Raw genomic sequence first — 20,625 nt, 5'->3', positions numbered from 1 at the left:
ACCACAGTGTACAGCAATGTTCTTACCTCCATAGAGGTCACAGAGGTTCGAGGTCAGAAAGTCTAGTGGAATCACTCAGATGACATTCAACTCACCATTGTAACAAGCCCAGTGCAGTGGTGTGTATCCCTGGTTGTCTTTGAGACAACAGTCCTCTTCAGAAAGTGCAATCTGGAGCAATTCATTCAACCATGTGGCATGGCCCCGAGCAGCTGCATAGTGTAGGGGTGTCCTCCCTCTGGAATCTTTACAGAGGATTGATGCTTCTTGTTCCAGCAGCATTTGCACACATTCCTCATGTCCTGTCATAATCTGGCATGTTGCAATTAAAGTGCAAAACAAACCTCAGTTGGTTAGGGATAGCACCATTGAGAATGGAAGGCCTCCCCTGCCTGGCCTAGGAAGTAGAAGGCAGAACAACCCTAGCAAAATCCTTACCAGAAAAGCCCAGGAGAAGTATTTTGGAGCTATCTCTCCAAACATAACTACAGATGATATCATGATATGTTAGAAAATACCAGTTTCAGAATCAAGGAGGAGTATGTTAAATCCTGGTTGTCCACCCCCCGTCAGACATAAGTGAGTTTGCCTTTCTCTGACTCAGTATACTCACTATGAAAGAGAAACAATGACCTCATAGGTTGCCCAGTACTAAAGAGACAGCACAATCACATGATGTAGTAGGCACAGGGATGCATTCTGGAAATATCTTAGAGGGTCTGTAGACAAAGCTAGGAAGCACAGCCTACTCCACTCTTCGGCTGCTCAGGAGAGCCTGATGATCTTAAGCTAACACGCACAGCACGTTACCCTGATGGACATCCTGGGGTCACAAGTGTTTGTGTATCTAAATAACAAAGGGGCAGTAAACGTTATACATGAAAGGAATCTTCTTCAGCTCCATCTAACCGTATGAGATCACTGCTGTATGCACAGCCTATCACTGATGGACGCGTGTATGTAATGTTCCCCAGCCTGCTGCATGGCCCAAAAGAAGTGCCGAGAAACAAGAACTAGGATTACATCAATAGCCATGGAAAATACTTTTAGTCACCAGCTTACATTACCTCTACACTGTCTAGTTAGCCTATTTTTGTCCTTCAAAAAATAATTCAGCAGATGTGTACAAAGACTTGGCCACAGGACACACATACATTGTCATCGTTTGTCACACTGAGCAACAGAAATAGCATGACTGCTCAAAACCAGGTAATCACTGAATTCATTTTGGCAGCTGCACACAATGGAGCATTACAAATGAACATGCAGAAGAATATTTAACGCCATGGAGAATGGTCCTTTATATATACTAAGAGAAAGAAAGACCATAGTGTGTGTGTGTGTGTCTGCGTGTACTTGTGCATGTATGTACTAAATATGATTATCTCCAGGAAGTATGATTGCTGGTGATTTTGATTTTCTGTATGTAAAAAATATATTTTGCAAATTTTCTGCAATATGCATTATGTGATCAGAATGAAGAGCCGATGCCTCCGACAGCAGGAATCCATGTGTCTATTATCACAGCCTAACACAAACTCCTAAGAGCAGGACCAACTGTAGCTTTCATTTGTGTCATTGTGTAAAATTATGCAATTTCGTTTTGATTGAAGCTAATTGGATATATTATGAAACATCTTTTCTCCTAAAACCTCACATAGGGAAAACTAAAGCAAGCTCATTGAAAAGGTACCTGACTGAAGTAGAGAAAGATGTACATACCCCTCTATGTAAAGCTGTGCATCCCACTACGTCAACAGCATCTACGTTTGCTTCCTTCTCAAGTAACAATGAAACAGCATCAATGTGTCCATATGTTACTGCCAGCATCAGTGGGGTTCTAGGGAGAGAGAAACCAGTGTTTTAAAGGGAGATCAGAAACTACTTCCAGTGAGAGGAGAGGGCTCTTTCTATTAAAAAATTTCCCAGTATTTCCTATGTATCTAATTTGCTGCTCCATGCCATGTAGAACACGAGATTTCTTTCTGTTCTAAGGGCCATGTGGAATGGTGGCTAACACACAGGGCAGTCACACTAATTCTAACATTTTCAAAAGTGTGTGGCAACCATTCGGTGCCAACAGGCTGGGGCCTGTGTGAGCGCAGAAGAGCCTCTTGTCTCTGTCTCAGCAGCTCTGCTTTCAGAGACATTGATGAAGTTCTGCTCAAGATTTGCCTGGATGGACAGAGCTTCCATGCTTTGAAGCTAAGTCTGACCAGTGTAGAAGAAAGACTGGGCTGCCCCTGCTCTGGCTGTCACTCAAGCTCATGTGCCTGGGGCCAGACCTAGAACCTTTCTCTCTGCACTTCCTATTTGTAAGAAAAGCCCAGGTGAAGACTAAGCCAGCAGATAGAAACTGAAAACAAACTCAGGAGAAGATAAAAAAGGAATAATAAATTATTTCTGGGACAGAAACCAACTCTTGAGGTCTGCCTTTTTGCCATCATTAGAAAGTGTGTGTAGGGGGGATGGGGAGAGGAAAGAAGGAGCTGAAAGGGTTTGCAGCCCCAGAGGAAGACCAACAATATCAACCAACTGTATCCCCCAGAGCTCCCAGGGACTAAACCACAACCAAGGAGTACACATGGAGCGACCCACAGCTCCAGTTGCATATGCAGCAGAGGATGGCCTTATCTGGCATCAATGGGAGAGGAGGCCGTTGGTCCTGTGAAGGTTTGATGCCCCAGTGAAGGGGGATGCTAGGGTGGTGAGGCAGGAGTGAGTGAGTGGGTGGGTAGGGGAGCACCCTCACTCATAGAAGGTGGGGAGAGGGGGAGGGGAGGAGGTAGGGGGTTTGTGGAGGGGAACCAGGAGGGGGGGGGATAACATTTGAAATGTAAAAAAATAAAATAATCAATAAAATAAAAGAAAGTGGGTAAACGGTAGCTTTAAATGTCAAAGGTAAGAAGAAAGAGGAAATACTAACAACTGGGAAACAAGGCTATAGCCAGGATTAAAAGGTGCTCGCTCCCATTAAGAGATGCACACAGTGAGTGCTCCCCTTCAGTACATGCTCTGGTGGCAACACCTCGGTGTCTGTGTTCCAGGATCCTAACCCATGAGTTTCACAGAGAGGTACTATCTTAGAACTCAGTCAGTCTTATCCACCGCTCAACAAGCCAACCAATCAATAGCAGAAGGCCAACATGAAGACACTTACTGTCCCTTGGCATCTTTCACATCAACCACTTCCGGGTTGTCTGCTGTTTCAAGTAGTAGCCTCAAACACAGCGTGTGACCGTTAATAACTGAAAAAGAAAACAATAGAGTTTTTTTTTTTTTTTTTTTTTTTTTTTTTTTTTTTTTTTCACATAAACCAACACTGCAGGTTCTCTCTCACAAGTGAAATTTGTGGGCTTCAAGTCAGTTATTTCTCATTGCTGCTGATGGGTAGTCCTGGCTTCCAATTCAAGATGGCCCAGGTGTCTCCCCTCCTTTCTTTTTATCCATACACTTCCATTTTTTTCTGTTTCCAGAGTTAAGAAGGTTTTTCTTAAGCTCACTGTCCTTTCTTATCTCCTTGTGGAGATAAGGCTGGTGAGGGTCCCTCCACGGCAGTCGCACTGAGAGGAGTCTCTACTTCCCTATGGCCATCCTGTGTCTAGCCCATCTCCAGCTCTTTATAAAAAGGAGATGGGAGCAGGGATGGGGGGAAGAGAGAGGGAAAGAGGGGAGGAGGAGAAAGAACAGAGTGGTGGCCGCTCTTCTAGATCAATGAAGTCTAAGACCCATATTCCAGCTACAGTTCTCATTGGTTAGTGGTGGCTGAACATAGAAGACCAAACCAGAAGAGTAAGCATAGCCTGGGTGGTCCCTCTTCACCAACACTGGAGCTCTGCGGTGTTGGTGATCCTTGAACTACAGCCTTGCCCTTGCAGAGTCTTTAAGAGTGCTGCAGCAGGTGCAGCTGCTGTCCCTTCTCCCCCTGCTGGGTGAGGATCCAGAGATCTTCAGGTCCCTAGTTAGGGCTGCTGGCCCTTACCTGCTCCAGCTACCCAGCAGTGGGCAGAAAATGTGTGTGTCTGCCTCAAACAGCTGGGGATGAGTACAGGATGTGCCCCGTGCATAAGTAAACATGCTCCTTTAGGAGGTGGTGGTGCCTAAATGGGTGCTGGGAAACAAATCTCGTGGGAGATAAACCCCTCCTCTACAATAAGGCATTTCCTCTGGTGCATTGAAGAGAACCTTTGAAAAGCCTTGCAGCTGCCAAGGAATCCACTCGGGGAATAAGACAAAGATGGATATCCTTAACATTCCAGCCGTGGCTTACTCTCTGAACAATACACACCCCACAGAGGACACCACACTTCCCTTGCTCTGGATATGGTGAGAGACGGAACGGATACAGTTAGGTTGGGTTGAGAAAGGCTCCTCTCAGAGCTGTTTTACAGTCATTTTAATTGCTTTCCAGTCGTTAAAGAGTGGTAATTTAATTTCCACAGTCTTCTGGAACACCATTTATTAGAGTTAGCTCACATTCATCAGCACCATTCACATGCACAGCAGGGACAATGCCCACATGTTATGAGTCACGCCACTCAGCTTGTTCTCAGCATCCACGGATACATACATATCGGGAGGAAATATTATGGACTGGAGTTCCAGGTGCATCTTATTGCTGCTACCTCTGCTGTCGTTTTCAAAATTATACAAAAGCCCGTTACCTTGTTGAAATTTACAGGGAGTTTAATGTATCCCTAAAAGGAACAGATTGGCATAGGGCTGACAGCTAAGTCCCCTCAGCAATGCTTCAGGGAATGAGAGCAACAGGACTTGGCTTTTCTTTCTGTATCAGTTTGATATATTTGATATTCGTTAATGCTCAGAACCACTCCAAGGATATTTCATTTTTGGCTAAACATAAGAAAAAAAAAATCTCGGTTTATATTGGCCATCCAGTGTGTCACAAATCATCTACAGTGAGGCTTTTGCCTTTTACGGTAGCTGTTTGAACTTAGCTCACAACCCTAAGGAAAATTTAAGCCTCCTCACCACCCCAAGTAGCAACCTCAGTTGTCCTTGGGTTCCCACACACTGCATCCCCCCCCCCAAATTGCCTTCTAGCAAAAAGACATTAGCATCGTTCGCTGTGCCCTGCCAGCTCGAGCTCTCCGTGAGACTGGCTCAGTCTTTGACAGCCATTTTTTACACTGCTCAAAGACTACAACTGTCACTGTGCTTATCTGTGCTAAAACCTCCAATGTCCATTCTGGCTGTCCCTCCTCACAGTATTCTGAGGGCCTCAACCAAAAGAACTGGCCTCTCAAGTGAATTGAAAAAAAAATCTGGCTAAATTGATCCTCAAACCACAGGGTAAAGCTTCTGCCCAGCAGACATTTTTTGGGGAACTGTTAAATGACAGCCTGTCTTTTTAATAGATGGAGTAAGGGAAATCAAGAGTGAGTCTACTTGACCACTAGGGGGCACCCTTGGACCACACCTACAGTGGCAAATGGGTGTGGCTGGTCATTCATTCACCAGTTTTAAAGGGCAGCCTTCCACAATCAATCCAGGCTGTTTGCAATTGTTAGGAATTACATAGTAGCAAAGTGGGTTGCCTGGCTTAATAATAGGCAACCAATCTTTAAAAGGAGCAAAATTGATTTTGATAATAATACCAAGGAATGCCTAAGAAGCATAAATCCTAGTGAGAAACAAAAATTTATAATTGGCCACACCAACCATTACTGACGTCTTCCTGTCAATAACTCTTTCTAGACAGTTAGGCAACAAGTAGGCTTTCACTATTTCTGTATGGTGTCTGTTCAGTATGTAGATAAAATTCTTCTTCTTCTTCTTCTTCTTCTTCTTCTTCTTCTTCTTCTTCTTCTTCTTCTTCTTCCTCCTCCTCCTCCTCCTCCTCCTCTTCCTCCTCCTCCTCTTCCTCCTCCTCCTCCTCCTCTTCCTCCTCCTCCTCCTCTTCTTCTTCTTCTTCTTCCAAATAATTAATTGCACTTGTATTTATTTTTTGTGTTCGTCAAAGTATGCATGTACAGGTCCGAGGACAGCTTATAGGACTCAGTTCTCTCTTCTGCCATGTGGCTCACAGTGATCAAATTCTGGCCAGCAATAAGAACCTTCACCCAGTGAGCATCTCATCAGTTCCAACAAAAATATACCTGTCTAGCATTCCTAGAAAACATTCTAGTAATGAGAATCATGCAAATCTCTTAGAAATGTGTTCTTATTCCTTCGCTTCCTCCATTAGACCACACCCACTTTTTACTCTCTTTTGAAAAATGTCGTATTCTGTCCTTCTCAAAGGCTATCGCCATGGAACTGCCTGAGCCAAAAGGTACTTAGGCTTTAGCAGGGCCAGAAATTCTTCCAACTTGCCTTCATATCTGTGAGCATTTGGAAGTGTCCCTTCATATGTACTGCGGAAACATTCCAGAAAAGCTGCATCACTTGTGACTGGTGTGCACACGTACTTGTTAGGGGTTTCTGTTTTGGTATCAGATGCATCAAGGGTCAAAGTGAAAACCTAGCAAAGCAGTGTGCAGGTTGATAGAAGGATGTGTTTATTAGCTCTTGGTCTGCCAGCCCCTCTGTCAAACAGTCCTATAATGCCATTAATGCCGTTACACCTGTGAAGCCACCTCGACGCATTTTATCCTTTTATTCAACTCTATACACGAGCTGCAAAACTCAGGAATAAACAAGACCTACCTGAGGCATGAAGTGGAGTTCTTTTGGTGACATTGTCTTTTACAAAGATGGATGCACCCTGGTTAACAAGAGCTTCCACACATTCGGTGTGTCCCTTGAAAGCTGCTAGGTACAGAGCTGTCCGACCTTTCTCATCTCTGATGTCCAGGTCCACTAGGGACTGGAGAAGGACTTCCAAGGCTTGGTGGTGGCCATTGTAGGCCTGCAAGGAAGAAAGCCACAAATCAAACCCTTACTTGACTCAAATCCCACAACAACCCACCTGAGGGGCTGAGTCTCCTGAGTCTCAGACTCCAAAGAGCCCATTGGGGCAACACTTGGGATGGAGTCTGAAGCTGGCAAACTGAAGTTAGGCTGAAACACTAGTTCATAAACCTCTGGTTATAAGTAAATGCCTTTATTTTTTCTCCCTTGTCAACTAATTTGTTCAAAGGCATCACATCCATCAGTGTATGTTTATTAGATCTACAATCTAACAATCTAATTTAGACAAACAGCTGTGTGAATTACACACTCATCTCTCAGGGGAGTCCTAAACAAATCAGTGGACACTACAAGAAGGTTTTCAGGAATCTTTTCTGTTAATAAAGCCAGGGAAGAAATTACTGGAAACATTGGGGACTCTTAATTCAATCTACAGATGCAAATCTTCCCTCACAGCCCATCATGTGACTAACCATGAGCATGTAGGTGACTTTCTTAATTGTATTTAGAGTTTTGTATCTTCATCTATGAAATGAGAGCAATGAAAGCTGCCTCCTGGGGCTGCCACAAAGATGGAGAGAGGTAATTGCAGTGGCACAAGATCTGATATGCAGTGGATGCCGTTCCTTCCCTGTTATTTCCCCCACTGATCATAACGAAGTCACTGAACCAGTTAGGGAAATACAGGACATGGGCCAGGGCCAAGTTCAGATCTCTTACGGGGTCCTACACTGTGAAGCATTAAAAACAACATAGACAGTTTGAGACTTTTAATTTAGTCTGCAAGGGAAAAAACATTAGTCCCATGCCCACAATACATAAGCGAAGGATCTTGAAAATAAAAGAGAGAAAGAGGTAAGGTTGTCCAGGGAGAGTGGTCAGAGAGACGACAAGTGGAAAAAGTCTGCCCCAGGGCTCTTCAGACGTCACAGAGCCCTCCTTTGCCATTGGCAGTTTTCTCTGTGCTGCTCTGCAAAGCATCATGCATTTGCAAAAGACTTAGCATGAAGGATTATTTTCTTAATATAAAAAGAACTTTGGGAAGTGGTTTTGAAAACTAGGAAAGTCTGCAAAAGACCTGAAAATGCAGCTCACAGAGGAAAATAGAAACGTAAAATGCCAACAGACATCGCAAATGCTATGTAAACTGTTTATGGTGCTGTTTTGTAACCACCTAGGCAATGAATGGAGAGTTTGGCCACGCCCCCAATATCATTAAAACTGTGTGTAGAGGGGGTGGGAGGCAATTCTAGACACTGGGGGAGGGGGTGTATAGGTTGTTATGATTTTTGTGGAGGGCAGTAAGAAAGTGTCCAAAAATGTTTTTTTTTTTTTAGAAACTAAGTTGCAGGCAATAAATATATTTAGCATGGCCTCATTTATATAAAAAGAAAATGTATGTGTGCATATTTATATTTGTGTGTACTTCTATAGCCACGGGAAAAATTCAGAAGGATACCAGAAAAACCAATAATAGTGGTCACTTCTAGAACTAAGGGGTATTAAACTATGTGCATATTTTAAATTATCATACTAATATAATTTAGATAATTTTTTGGCCCAGAGTGTAGTTAACAACAATAACAAAAAAACTAAGTTCAAAAGAATCCATAAGAATTAAGAGTACTGATGAGTTAAAAATAAATGTTTTCAATGATTAGGCTAATTTGTACATATTAACTGTGCCTTCTATGTAACATGTAATATAAATCATATGATAATGAATCCCTATGTATATCCCTGTCTCAGCTTCTCCCTTTACTTCTAAGTGCACAGGGCCAACCCCGCTTGGTATCTGCACTGCACAGTGAATCCTGGATTTCCTCCCCCAAACCTCCTCTGCCTGCAGCCTTCCCATCTGCAAAGGGCAACTTCATTCTCAGACCACAGCCCTTATGTCACCTCTATTTCTCTAACTCGTAAGCCTTGATTGCAGCCTTGAACAAGTATCTGGGACAGTAGTGCAAGCAGATTCTGACAAAGAGCACCCTCTATGCCTTCCTTGTTCTGAGTGGGTGGTGTCTGGCCAGAGGAACATGTGTCCTTGCTAACTCACACAGAGAACATCACATTTCTGTTCAAGTCCACAAAGGTGCTGTGTGATCAGTAGCAGCCCTCCACGCCACTCACAAGGCACTGTTACCATCTCTTCTGTGTCTCAGAGATACATCTGAGTCTACCCACTGCACATTTGCCCCGGACTGTTTTGCCAGAACTCCAGCAAAAGCGTCCCCTCCATCTCTGTCCCTTGGTGATCTGTCATGGACACCATTAACAGGTGAAACCTTTCTATAGTCAAACTGGAAGCCATGCCACTGTTTGCTGCAAACTCAGCTCAAAGCTACTTCTCTTGATAGCAGCAAAATCCCAAACCTGCCAAGACCAATCCAGAGTTCAGCTCTGGCCTTCCCCTGCATGCAGCCTTAACACATTCAGGCTCTGGGGTGGCCACACTGCCCTCTGTGGTTAAGTGCATGAATTTTCTCTTCTGGCCATTGCAAATGCACTTTCTGTTCCTTGTCTGGAAAGTGCTTCATCCAGACAGCCCTGTGACTGTCCTGGTAGCTCTATGCAGACAGCACCTTACCAGGGAAGAGTCCCAGCACATATGTAAAAAGTTCATCCAATCTTCAGCCCACTTACTTCATCGTCTTCAAAGCACTTACTGCCATGAAATACCAATCATGTGTTTGTTGATTTGCTTCTGATAATAGCAACTATTCATTTCTATGTGCTGGGCACTGTGCCAAGCACTCTCACATCTTGTTTATGACCTATAAATATCTTTTGGGGGGAGGGGGGGCAGGAACTTGCTATACAGCCTAGGCTGGCTTCAAACCCTTAGCCTTCCTGCCTTAGCCTCTTGTGTGTGGGATTGTAGATATAAGTCACTGCATCTACTGTAGACATTTGTTTTCAGAGGTTAAAAAGTCCTTAGATCATTACAGAGTCAGGATCTGAACTCGGAATCTGCAGTCTGATAGGCACACACTTTCCCTCAGTAATTCTGCTTGATTGACTTGAAGGCTAAACATTTTTGTGATTGCCTGTAACGAATAGGGCTGAATAACAAATGATGAATACAGACCTAAATTCTTTCTGCAGAATGCTCCGTGAAAATGGGAAATACCTTGAACTCACTATGGAGGAAGAAGGGACACTCTGGGGACATAGTTCTAAGTTACTGTACCTTTACTATACACTACTGCCTCTTTAGGGACAGGAAAACAATCCCTGTATGTTAAGAGCTGTAAGTACACAGGACAGGACGTCTCTATTGTAACCTACATTCTAAAGTAATCACTAGCTGGCTGCTTGCTGTGAGCTCACTCCAGTCTGCAGTTTAGATGTTCTTGTCACCCTTGTTTTACTGATGAGGACCTGGAGGGGCAGAGTAACCTGGTTGTACTGTGGGTATACAGCCTTGGGTGGAAGAAGTAGGCTTCAGGTAAAGCAGGCTGACCCAGGAGCCCTCTGGAGAGAGAAGATGAACATGCAATATGGCAGGAAGATGCATGTCTTGGCCTCGTATTACGGGGAATTCCAAACATCAACAAAGAAGAAAAAATAGTCAAATGTTTTCCATATATCCTGTACCATTGCCAACGCAGGCCAAATCAGAAGCATCTAATGTTAAGCTAAGAACCCAGTCACAGGTACATCCACACAGGAATCAGACTGTTAGAATTCACTCCCTACGTGAATCTGGTGCTCATTTGAGAACTGACTTTCCAAACCTTGGCCTCCCACTTTCCAGTGTCCTGGTAAACTGTAGTTACTGGTTCAGCTTACTGAGAACTCATGACTCAGTGCTGAAGGGAAATGTGCCCAGCAGATAACAGCAGGGTCTAGATACTATTGTCAAATGGTAGCCCCCAGCCATTATGACAAAAATAGTAAACATTTTAATTTCTATTCACTTAAGTTAGCCTAGGAAAACTCACAATGCATGTAGACACACAAAGGACAATGGCCAGCACAGTTAGGTTTCGACACACAGGGGACAGGAGCAACACCAGGCAAGAAGCAGGACTCGTGTTTAGAAGGACAGTTGTAATGAAAGCACCCGCTCCCTGCACGGTCCCCTTTAATCCTCACACTTTAAAACAATCCATTCACTGTTATCAAGTTAAAGTGGCTTAGGATAAAATACAATGGATGCACCCCAGCTAATTAGTGCAGCTTTTCAAACCCAGCAGTGACACTGCTCAGAACGGTTTGAAAGCCAGACTTACCTGCAGGAAGAATTCTCCTGCCTCCTCAATTCCTTGCAGCACCTTTTCTGCCTTACATTCTAGTTTCATCCAGTATATTTTGAGCATGTTTTCCCACTACCCTAACTCCTCCCAGACCCTTCCCACCTCCCTACCCACCCAACCTCATTTTCTTGTTTTCTCCCCAAAACAAAAATAAGAAATGAAAATAAAAACAAACAGGAATCCAATAAGATTTTTTTTTTAAAAAAAAAAAAAAAAAAAAGCCAAAATAAAAAGCCCACCAAACAAAACCCAGCAAGGGCGACAACCCTTGGCATTCATTTTGTATTGGCCATCTACTCCTGGGCAGGGGGCCCGTCCAGAGGTGTGGCTGATAGTACCTAGTGAGACTCCATTGGAGAGAATGATTTTCCCCTTTGCCAGCAGGTAACCATTGCGAACAGCTTCTTAGGTAGGGGTAAACTTCACTATGCTGGGATATCATTGGAGTATCCAACTTTAAAATTATCTAAATTATTTCAAGAAATAGCTCATTAGGCGACTTATATGTATTAATCACAATTACTTTGCTTAAGCCTTCTAAGATGGAAGCTATGGGCAGACAAGGAGAAGGAATTTGGGAGCCTAACATACTTCAGGGACATCATAAGTCCATCTGGAAATCGCAACAGCTGGAGCTCTCCCATTTGCATAACCTCATTTCTTAATTTAATTTTTTTCAAGTGGATGAAATGAATATGAAATTCTATGAGCTGATAACCCTGGAGACTCAAATCATTCAGGCAGGAAATAGTAGCTCAAGGCAGGTCAGGTCTCTTTATGGGTCAAGGTTTAGGGGCATCTGGTTCAATTTCCCTGCTAGAATGCTTTCACCCAAGAACAACATGCTCCAACAAACGCTGGAGACGGTGATGGGCACATTTATACGTGTCTTGAAGAAAATAATTTTAAGTGTTAGCAATATAGACTAGTGTCTCTCTAGTGCTGCGACACTTTTAACACAGTTCCTCGTGCTGTGGTGACCTAAAATTATTGCATTGCTACTTTATAACCATAATTGTTCTACTCTTATGATTCCTAATGTAAATATATGATATTCAGAATACCTGATATGGGACCCCCAAAGAGGTCAAGACCCACAGGTTGAGAACCGCTGATGTGGAGGGAAGAATGAAATCTAGAACAGGTCCTTGCAACCATTCTGAGCAAAGTCACTCTCATTCCCCACTTTGGCTCTGTTTTGTAAGTTTGTGATCTTTGAGGCAAGTCACATCATCTCCTTTATCTCCTCAAATCTCCACAAGCACTTTCTGTTTAGCTCAGAGTAAAAGTCAGAGTTCTTACCAGGGACCAGGAGCCCCATGAGATGTTGGGGCAGCTGCTCTCCCTGCTTCTTGCCCTCCCCCACTCCGTTCCCTCTGTGGTAGCTACACTGCTGTTCTGTGGACATGCCAAGTCTTCTCTTCCTCAAGAGTTTTACACTTGTGCCTAGAACCTTCCTCTGTCAGGTAGCAATGTGCCTAGCTCTCAGTCCTGCTGTGCAAGCGTGACATTCTGTGCTCTGTAAAATAGCACTCTATCTGCACCTCAATATTTATTCCACCACATGGGTTCCATTTTCTTTTCTCTTGCAGCACTTGCTGCCCTCTGTCACGCTATTGCTTGCCTAAGATCTCTCCAGCATGGGCAACTCAAAAGGACAGAGGCAATGTCCCTTCCCTGTAATGTCTCTTCCTAGAAGAGTGCTTGGCGTTGTTCACAGCCAGTGTGCGTGCCACATGGAGGAGAAGACTCATGTCAATACGATGCTGGTGGAGCTGGCTGTTGACACACACATCCCATCAGGTCCTCTTATAATCGCTTTACCTGGATGAGCTCCGGCTGTTCCCATGATGGCCCCTGCTGCTCCTGTCTTCTGATGAATGGGGAAACTGAGACACAAGACCTTAGGCACCTGGACATCACACAGCTAACAAACTGACCAACTCAAAAGGGTCTTTAAGCCTTAACTAACTCGCTCCCTGTAATCTGCAGTGGAAACCACCATGTTCGCGTGAGTTGCTGATGTGAATAGTGAACTCTCTGTCTTCTCAGGCCCTTGCCAGCTGCAGCACTACCAAAACCCAGTCTTTGTCACGATGCCACTGCCCTTTTCTATGTGAGTGGAGGCCCAGAGAACTCAGGAGCATACCTGGCCGTGCTGAGCACAAAGCAAATAATTTTTGAAAGAAAAAAAAAAGATGAGAGAATTTTTGGACACCTAGAAGCTCTCTTTTCAGTAGTAATGCAGTCAGTCCCATGTCCAAAGGGCATGGAGGATTCTGCTGGAAATAACCCCACGTGGTCTCACTAAGGGCAGCTAGGGCTAGCTACATCTGTGCATACCAAGCTCTAGGGAGCTTTGCTTGGGCACAGCTGACAGGTGCACAGGGATTCTAAAGACCTCTGCTCCTTGAGCCAACTGCTGTGAAGCTTTGTCCACAGGAACACCCACTGTTGCCTCCTTCTCCACTTAAGTCTACCTCCTTGAACTAAGATGGATGGCGCATTTCACAGCATTCCAAATGTATGTGTACCTGTGCAGTTGTTTATGTGTATGGTGGGTGTGTTGTCGGTGGGTGTGTTAGAGGCTCTGAGTGGGCTTCTGCAGGCGTGCTGGCAAGTACGTGTGGACGCAGGCAGTGGAGGGTGGGCTCCTCTGGCCCCGGACACTCCCTTGTTTAGCGGCCTTGTCTCCTCTCATCTTGCAGGAATGCTCACCCATGTCTATTAATCAAACATTCCTCTCCAAAGGCTCACCAGAACACTGGAGAAGTGTTTGGGCATCATATAGGTAGACTTTACTAGTTCAATTAGACCTGACCCCTTCCCATCCCCCTTAAATCCTGTATCATTGTAGTTACTAAACAAAAATACATCTAATTAACGCCTCCACCTCTACCACCAGACCATGACTGAGTGTTCAACGTTCAGCAGCATGGTGGGCAGGAGAGCTAGCTGCGGCTGGGCAGGACTGCCAGGCAGCAGGGCTCTTTCAAACAGCTGCTGATTCACTGAGGGTGAACCATGAACCATTTGAAGCAGGGATATGGGAGTGATAACTCCCCCTGCCCACTGAAGAGTCTGAGTGTCAAAGCACTCCCCTTTGATTACTGGGAGGTGAAGAGGAGGTTTTGCTAATAAGAACTGTAACGGTCCCTCCAGCTCTCTCATCCTGAGAACTGGAGCCAGAGCCTTCCTCTGAGGCCCACTGGCAAATCCAGGAAGAACGACATAGCTGCTGTTCTAAACCCCCCCCCTTCTATTCCCACATAGTCATATTTAAAACCCACACAGGTTTTAGCTGTGACATTTGAAAATGTGATATTTGATTATTCCTAGGCTTAATGTTTACATATTACTCTATAATCAAATCTCCCTACCTGAGATGTTTCATATATATATATATATATATATATATATATATATATATATATAATGATTAGAGCTTAAAGTGAACATTTATTACATAGTATGTGGTAACAAATATATATATAATGATTAGAGCTTAAAGTGATCATTTATTACATAGTATGTGGTAATGACTTTATGCAGGCTTCATATTTTTATTTGCTCCCATTCTACAGATAAGGATACTGAATACAAGGTAGGTAACTGTATCTAAGGTCACCAGCTGGGAAAGCAGACCTAGACGGTGAGATAGTCTCTCTCAGAAGCACATGCTTTCAACCCTCTGTTGTTATCATTAGCACTGACTATTGCCTTTCTGGGCTACATCTTAAGAGCAGGGTATGATTTTGGACCTTGTTCTTTATGAGACAAACAGAGAAACCTTCCCACAGCTGTTCACTTACCGCTAAGTGGAGTGGACTCTTGAGAGCACCACCATCTGTTTCTTCAAAGCCAGTGTTGGTTCTTTCCAAAAGCTGTGGAGACAAAAAATGAAAAGCAAGAGTCAGTAAGGAATTGTGGTTTCTGGATAGTAACACAGGCATAAATGAGAAAGGAGGCTCCAAACATTAAGACATCATACTGAGTATCAGCAAACCAAGGTCAGAGATCAAGACTCGCCTGCCTCAAACCAACAGACAGTCAAGCATTTAAGCTTCCAGATCAACTTGGAATGTACCAGCTGCTTAAAAAAAACAGTTTGTACTTGAAAAGATGCTCAGATATGCCAGTCCAGAAAAGCAATGTACATTACATCTATTGCACTGAGAGAATTCACAATAGTGGAAAGTGATAGCTAGTGTTTATTCCGTTATCAAGCACACATGTACTAGAAATAATGTCAGGACCCTTTCCCGTTCCAGCTTGAGGGAACCAGGCTCATGGGCCAGTGACACCCAGAAATTAAGAGGTTTTTAGACACGGGAGGTCACGGACGGCTGCTGTGCAGCTGTCATCGTGCCACAAAATGAATATATTGAATTGTACTGCAAACGATACGGATATCGTTTGGACTACCATGAGAAAAAGAGAAAGAAAGAAGGTTGGGAGGCCCATGAACGTTTAAAGAAGGCAAAAAAAAAAAAAAAAAAAAAAAAAAAAAAGATTGACCTGAAGGCTCAGCTCTACCATAAACAGCGCCATGCAGAGAAAATACAAATGAAAAAGACTATTAAGATGCATGAAAAGAGAAACACCAAGCAGAAGGATGACGAGAAGACTCCACAGGGAGCAGTGCCTGCCTGTCTGCTGGACAGAGAGGGACAGTCGAGAGCAAAAGTACTTTCCAACATAATTAAGCAGAAACGAAAAGAAAAGGCGGGAAAATGGGAGGTCCCTCTACCCAAAGTTCGTGCCCAAGGAGAAACAGAAGTATTGAAAGTTATTCGAACAGGAAAAAGAAAAAAGGAGGCATGGAAGAGAATGGTTACTAAAGTCTGCTTTGTTGGTGATGGTTTTACAAGAAAACCACCTAAATATGACAGGTTCATTAGGCCAATGGGTCTACATTTCAAAAAAGCCCACGTCACACACCCTGAGCTGAAATCGACTTTTTGCCTGTCTATACTCGGTGTGAAAAAGAATCCATCATCCCCATTATATACAACCCTGGGTGTGATCACCAAAGGTACAGTTACTGAAGTGAGTGTGAGCGAGTTGGGCCTTGTGACACAAGGAGGAAAGGTTACTTGGGGAAAGTATGCCCAAGTTACCAACAATCCTGAAAACGATGAGTGTATAAATGTATAATTTCCTGGTTTGATAGTGACATCATACAAGTCATTCCACTCACTATGGAAGACTACATGCTGTCAGGAAAACACCATCACTGTGACCTTTCTGGACGACCATGCAGCCTTACCCCATGTGCAGCCATCACGAAGTATTTATTAAGGTGTAAAGGAAAATAAAACACTGCCCTATTTTACAGTTGGTCTTCAGTCTGGGGGCCTAATGACTTACATGTTAATAAAGTTTAGTGACTGAGTAGCAAGTATACAAAAGCATACTAAGCACTAGGTATGCAGCAATATAGGTTCATTACTTGAAAAGCCACCAGTGTAGCTGAAAGTTCCTGTAAAGGTCAAGTATTTCCTATCCTGATGCCATTAATCCTGAAATGTGGAACATTTTTAAACACATGGTAGTGTTTAAATTCATAAAATATTACATTAGAAGTCTGAGAGAAGGTAAATTGGATGAAAAAATTTCACAACTCAGGTTGTCACTTGTAATTAATGCTTTATGTGGCACTTTCAGTGAACTCAAATGCACTTCTACCACTTCCTATATTCTAAAACTAGGGAGTGCACTTATTGAGAATTGGCTTAGATAATTCTTGACCATGTACCAGTGACTTGAGATGTGGCAGCTAATTTAAATTGAAGGTCATGATTTGGGGTTGTAACTTAATCCACATTCTTAAGAGTGTATATGATATTAATCCGTAATCACCATATTGCTTTGTTTATTTTTTATAAATCTACTTTCATAATACAGGCAATGTGATTTTAAAAAAAAAAGAAATAATGTCAGAAAAGATGGGTAAATTTCCTTATTGAAATGACACAGATTAGAAAAAAGAAGTAAAACACAGAGACAAACATAAAACAAGGGAGCATCCGAAGTGACATCATGAAAGTAAAACAGGGTGGTGGATTATGAGGGCTAACCTACAGTGATGGAAGGTCTTGCCAAGGTGACATGTAGAGTCTTTGGGCTCTAGAGAGACCACGCTGTATGTAACAAGAGAGCACTGGGCGAAGAGCCAGTGAAATATATGGAGTGGGAGATATGCTGAATGAGAGGACTGGAGGAACACGTGCCACCTCGTGGTGTGGGGAGAGTTACAGGCTAACAGGATGCTTACGGACAATTACTGGAAGGACACACAGGTGACACCTTTGTGTGTGTGTGTGTGTGTGTGTGTGCATACTTTCCATCCTAGGAATGAATCCCTAATAAATAATTAGATAGGTGTACCATGATGCACGCGCACAGAAATGTATGCATGTCACAAACATTCAGTGAATGATTACTATGTACCTAGATATGTTGTGCAGTAGACTGAAGATCCAATAGTAAAAGTCAACTTTCTCATAGAGGAAGATACACAATAAAAGAGTTGCAGCATTCATTATATAGTACAAGGTGTTATGAAAATGGTGCAGAGATGGGGTCTAAAGGGCTTTAGGGGAATCAAACTGCAACTAGAATGACCAGGGCAGGCCTGGTTGAGCAGGTGATGGCCAAGCCTACTCTGGAGAAAGGAGTGAGTGAGCCTTGTGGCTATCTGGGCTTCCAAGTTGAAGGATCAGCAACCACCATGATCCCCAGGGACAGGTGTTCCTAAGATCATCAAGGGTGGCCGGAGCAATGTAGGGGTGAAGGGGCAAGAATGCAGAGGAGGGAACAGGGGCGGGGGTGGAACGCTGGACAAATCCTATGGGTTGTGGCTGAGATTTTGCCTTTGATCCAAGGTGTGGTGGAAACTGACTAATGTGCTTTGAGCAGAGAAGTGGCATGCTATAAGTGTGTGACTCTTGGGTGGCAATGACGGGGTCAATGTCTGCACTTAGGACCTGAAGCAGCAGTTGAGAAGAGAAGAGCGAGGGTGTGGGGCAGCAGGAAACAGCAGAGACAGACAGAAACAGTTGGGTGGATAACTAGAGACTCAGAGTCAACCAGCTTTGAATAAACAGGGGTGTAAAGAAAGTCAGCTAACAACGACTTCCAGATTTGCAGCCTGGGCTACAGCATGAGTTTGAGACTGGTCTGGGCAAGTTAGTGAGACACTGTCTTAAAAATAGGCAATAATAAAACGTGCTGTCATACATCCTGGTGGAAGACTGCTTGCTTAGCATGCATAGGGCCCTGAAATGAGCTACAGGGTACACAGCGGGGGTGGGGGAAGGAGAGGGCAGACAGACAGACAGACAGACAGACAGACAGACAGACAGACAGAGACAGAAGGATCTAGATGCCATGATCTGAGCAGAATTTATGAAGAGAAACAAAGGGCAGGCTCGCCCCTTCAGATGTTCCTCTTTCTACTGCTTTCAAATTCTTTTTCACATATGGGATACATACAAAGGGCACAACAGTCCAATGTCAAGAGTCTGGATGGATGGGTGCATGGAGATCACAGTGGTCAGTATGTCCACTGCAGACTCCTAGTAGGTGGGCATGGACTGCTCTACATGGCAGAGGTTAGAGCAAGGGCTCAAGGCAAGGATTAAGCTTTGGCAATGAAATGTGCTAATTGAAGCTTGGAAGACAGAAATCGATAGAATAAACCCCCATCATTCTGCTGGGGAACACGGTTCTGGGGTTGTGTTTGCCTCTCTTTCAGTTTCTCATGCAAAGGCCATAGAACAGTGAGGGTAGAGAAGAAAGAGGTGATGATCCCAGGCATCCTTGATGGGGCAGGGTAGATCCAGCCAAAAATCTGGATGGCACTAGAGGCAGAAGTGTCCCTGCTTATCAGCAAAGATGGTGTGTCTTTAAGTCAGACATCGTAGTGGCTGCCTTCAGATTCACTGTATCAGTTCAGGCTTATTCATAGAAGTCCAGCCTAGACTCACTTTCCTAAACAATCTAATAATCTTGTAATACCCATTAAATAAAATTATATCTTTTATTCTCCAGATAGGTAGCATATTTTCATGTCCTGCAAATGCCTACAGATTTTTTTTTTATATACACGTTTTCTATTTTTTAACTCTTCAGGGGGCAGGGGACAGTGTCTCACTAAAGTTATGACTAGCCTGGAACTCACAGATCTACCTGCTTCTGTCTCTCAGGTGCTGCAATTACAGACTGTGTATGCCACCATATCTGTCAACTGAGGTTTTCTTATTAAAGAGAGTGATAAAGGCAGAAATACAGTATTCAAATCCTGAAAGGCAAAAATTTTCTAAAAACAGTATCACCCACTTCTTTGAAACTTTCAACTTTTCAAGTGAAACACATATTCCAAAGCCACCAGTGAAAGTGACACTATTTTCACTTTAAAAACAACAGCAGCAGCAGCAGCAGCAATACCCAAATGAACACAATATATTCAGGAAACATCATAGACCTGCATAGTCTAACAGGATTGTAGAACATTTAACTTCCTCTTCCTGTTTCCCAACCTCTTGTTGTCACAGTGAGTATATATTGTTATCATGTCACAGTTAGTTTTGTCAATATGACACAAATTTAGATGTGCATCCAGACTCTTTATTTAAATAAGACATCTTTAGATGTCCATCCAGACTCTTATTTAAAATAAGAAATTGCCTCCATCAGATTGGCTTGTGGACCTATCTGTGAGGCATTTTTTGATGGGTTGCTAGTTGATTCAGGAGGGCCCAACCCATTGTGGGCAGTACTATCCATAGGCAGATGGGCCTGGGGTATGTAAGAACAGTAGCTGAGCAAGCCGGGGGAGCAAGCCAGCAGGCAGAGTACTTTCATGGTCCTTCATGGTTCCTGTCTTCAGGTTCCTGCTTTGAGTTTCATTAGTGATAGACTGTAATGTGTAAGGTGAATTAAACCTTTTCTTCCTCCAAGTTGGCTTTAGTCAGTGTTGTATCACAGAAGAAGCAAACTAGACCATACTGTAATCAGTAAAATGACTAAAATAATTCCTATTTCAAAACAAATTCTTAAATTTCCATGTAATCCAAAGAATGATGTCCTCGGATTCACAGTCAGGTACAGAACACCTTTCCAGAGTCAATACATGTGGAGTTGAATGTTATTATTAAGAGACTTTGGTTGATTAACTAACAAGTGTAGAGATTAATAGCTCAAACACACAATTTTAAATTTACAGATAATACATTGGAAGTAACTACATTGGAAGTATGAGATATTTCGTGTTTGTTCCTCATTGATATGAGAATAGAATCTAGACTTTAAACTCAGGATATACTAAAATAATGAAAACAGATTTAATTTTAACTTCAAAGGCACTGATTTAAAAACCCATCTCTCTTCCATGGCTGAAATAAAAGGAGTCTTCGCTGCCTGGTGGGGCTAGAAAACATCAGTTCTTTGTTTTGCAACACTGTTACCTGCAAGACTTCCTGGAATTGAC

The 20,625-nt window shown here is 43.3% G+C and overlaps 1 protein-coding gene and 1 pseudogene across 6 annotated transcripts in view; one reads left to right on the top strand and one right to left on the bottom strand.

Moving 5' to 3' along the window:
- Ankrd44 (ankyrin repeat domain 44) overlaps nucleotides 1-20,625 on the bottom strand; it is a 297,082-nt gene that overhangs the window by 32,594 nt on the left and 243,863 nt on the right. For all 6 annotated transcript variants that reach the window (XM_076931903.1, XM_076931905.1, XM_076931904.1 and 3 more), the window contains exons 17-21: nucleotides 14,945-15,016; nucleotides 6,670-6,871; nucleotides 3,161-3,248; nucleotides 1,723-1,840; nucleotides 96-312 (exon numbers count right to left, since the gene is read on the bottom strand). In XM_076931903.1, the coding sequence (XP_076788018.1) occupies nucleotides 96-312; nucleotides 1,723-1,840; nucleotides 3,161-3,248; nucleotides 6,670-6,871; nucleotides 14,945-15,016 (697 nt within the window). The remainder of the gene's footprint in view (nucleotides 1-95; nucleotides 313-1,722; nucleotides 1,841-3,160; nucleotides 3,249-6,669; nucleotides 6,872-14,944; nucleotides 15,017-20,625) is intronic.
- On the top strand, nucleotides 15,255-16,289 carry LOC117705128 (ribosome biogenesis protein NSA2 homolog pseudogene; annotated as a pseudogene).

Source organism: Arvicanthis niloticus, chromosome 3 (genome assembly GCF_011762505.2).
Source record: "Arvicanthis niloticus isolate mArvNil1 chromosome 3, mArvNil1.pat.X, whole genome shotgun sequence".
Lineage (NCBI taxonomy): Eukaryota > Metazoa > Chordata > Mammalia > Rodentia > Muridae > Arvicanthis > Arvicanthis niloticus.
This window is presented reverse-complemented; position numbering and strand designations above follow the sequence as displayed.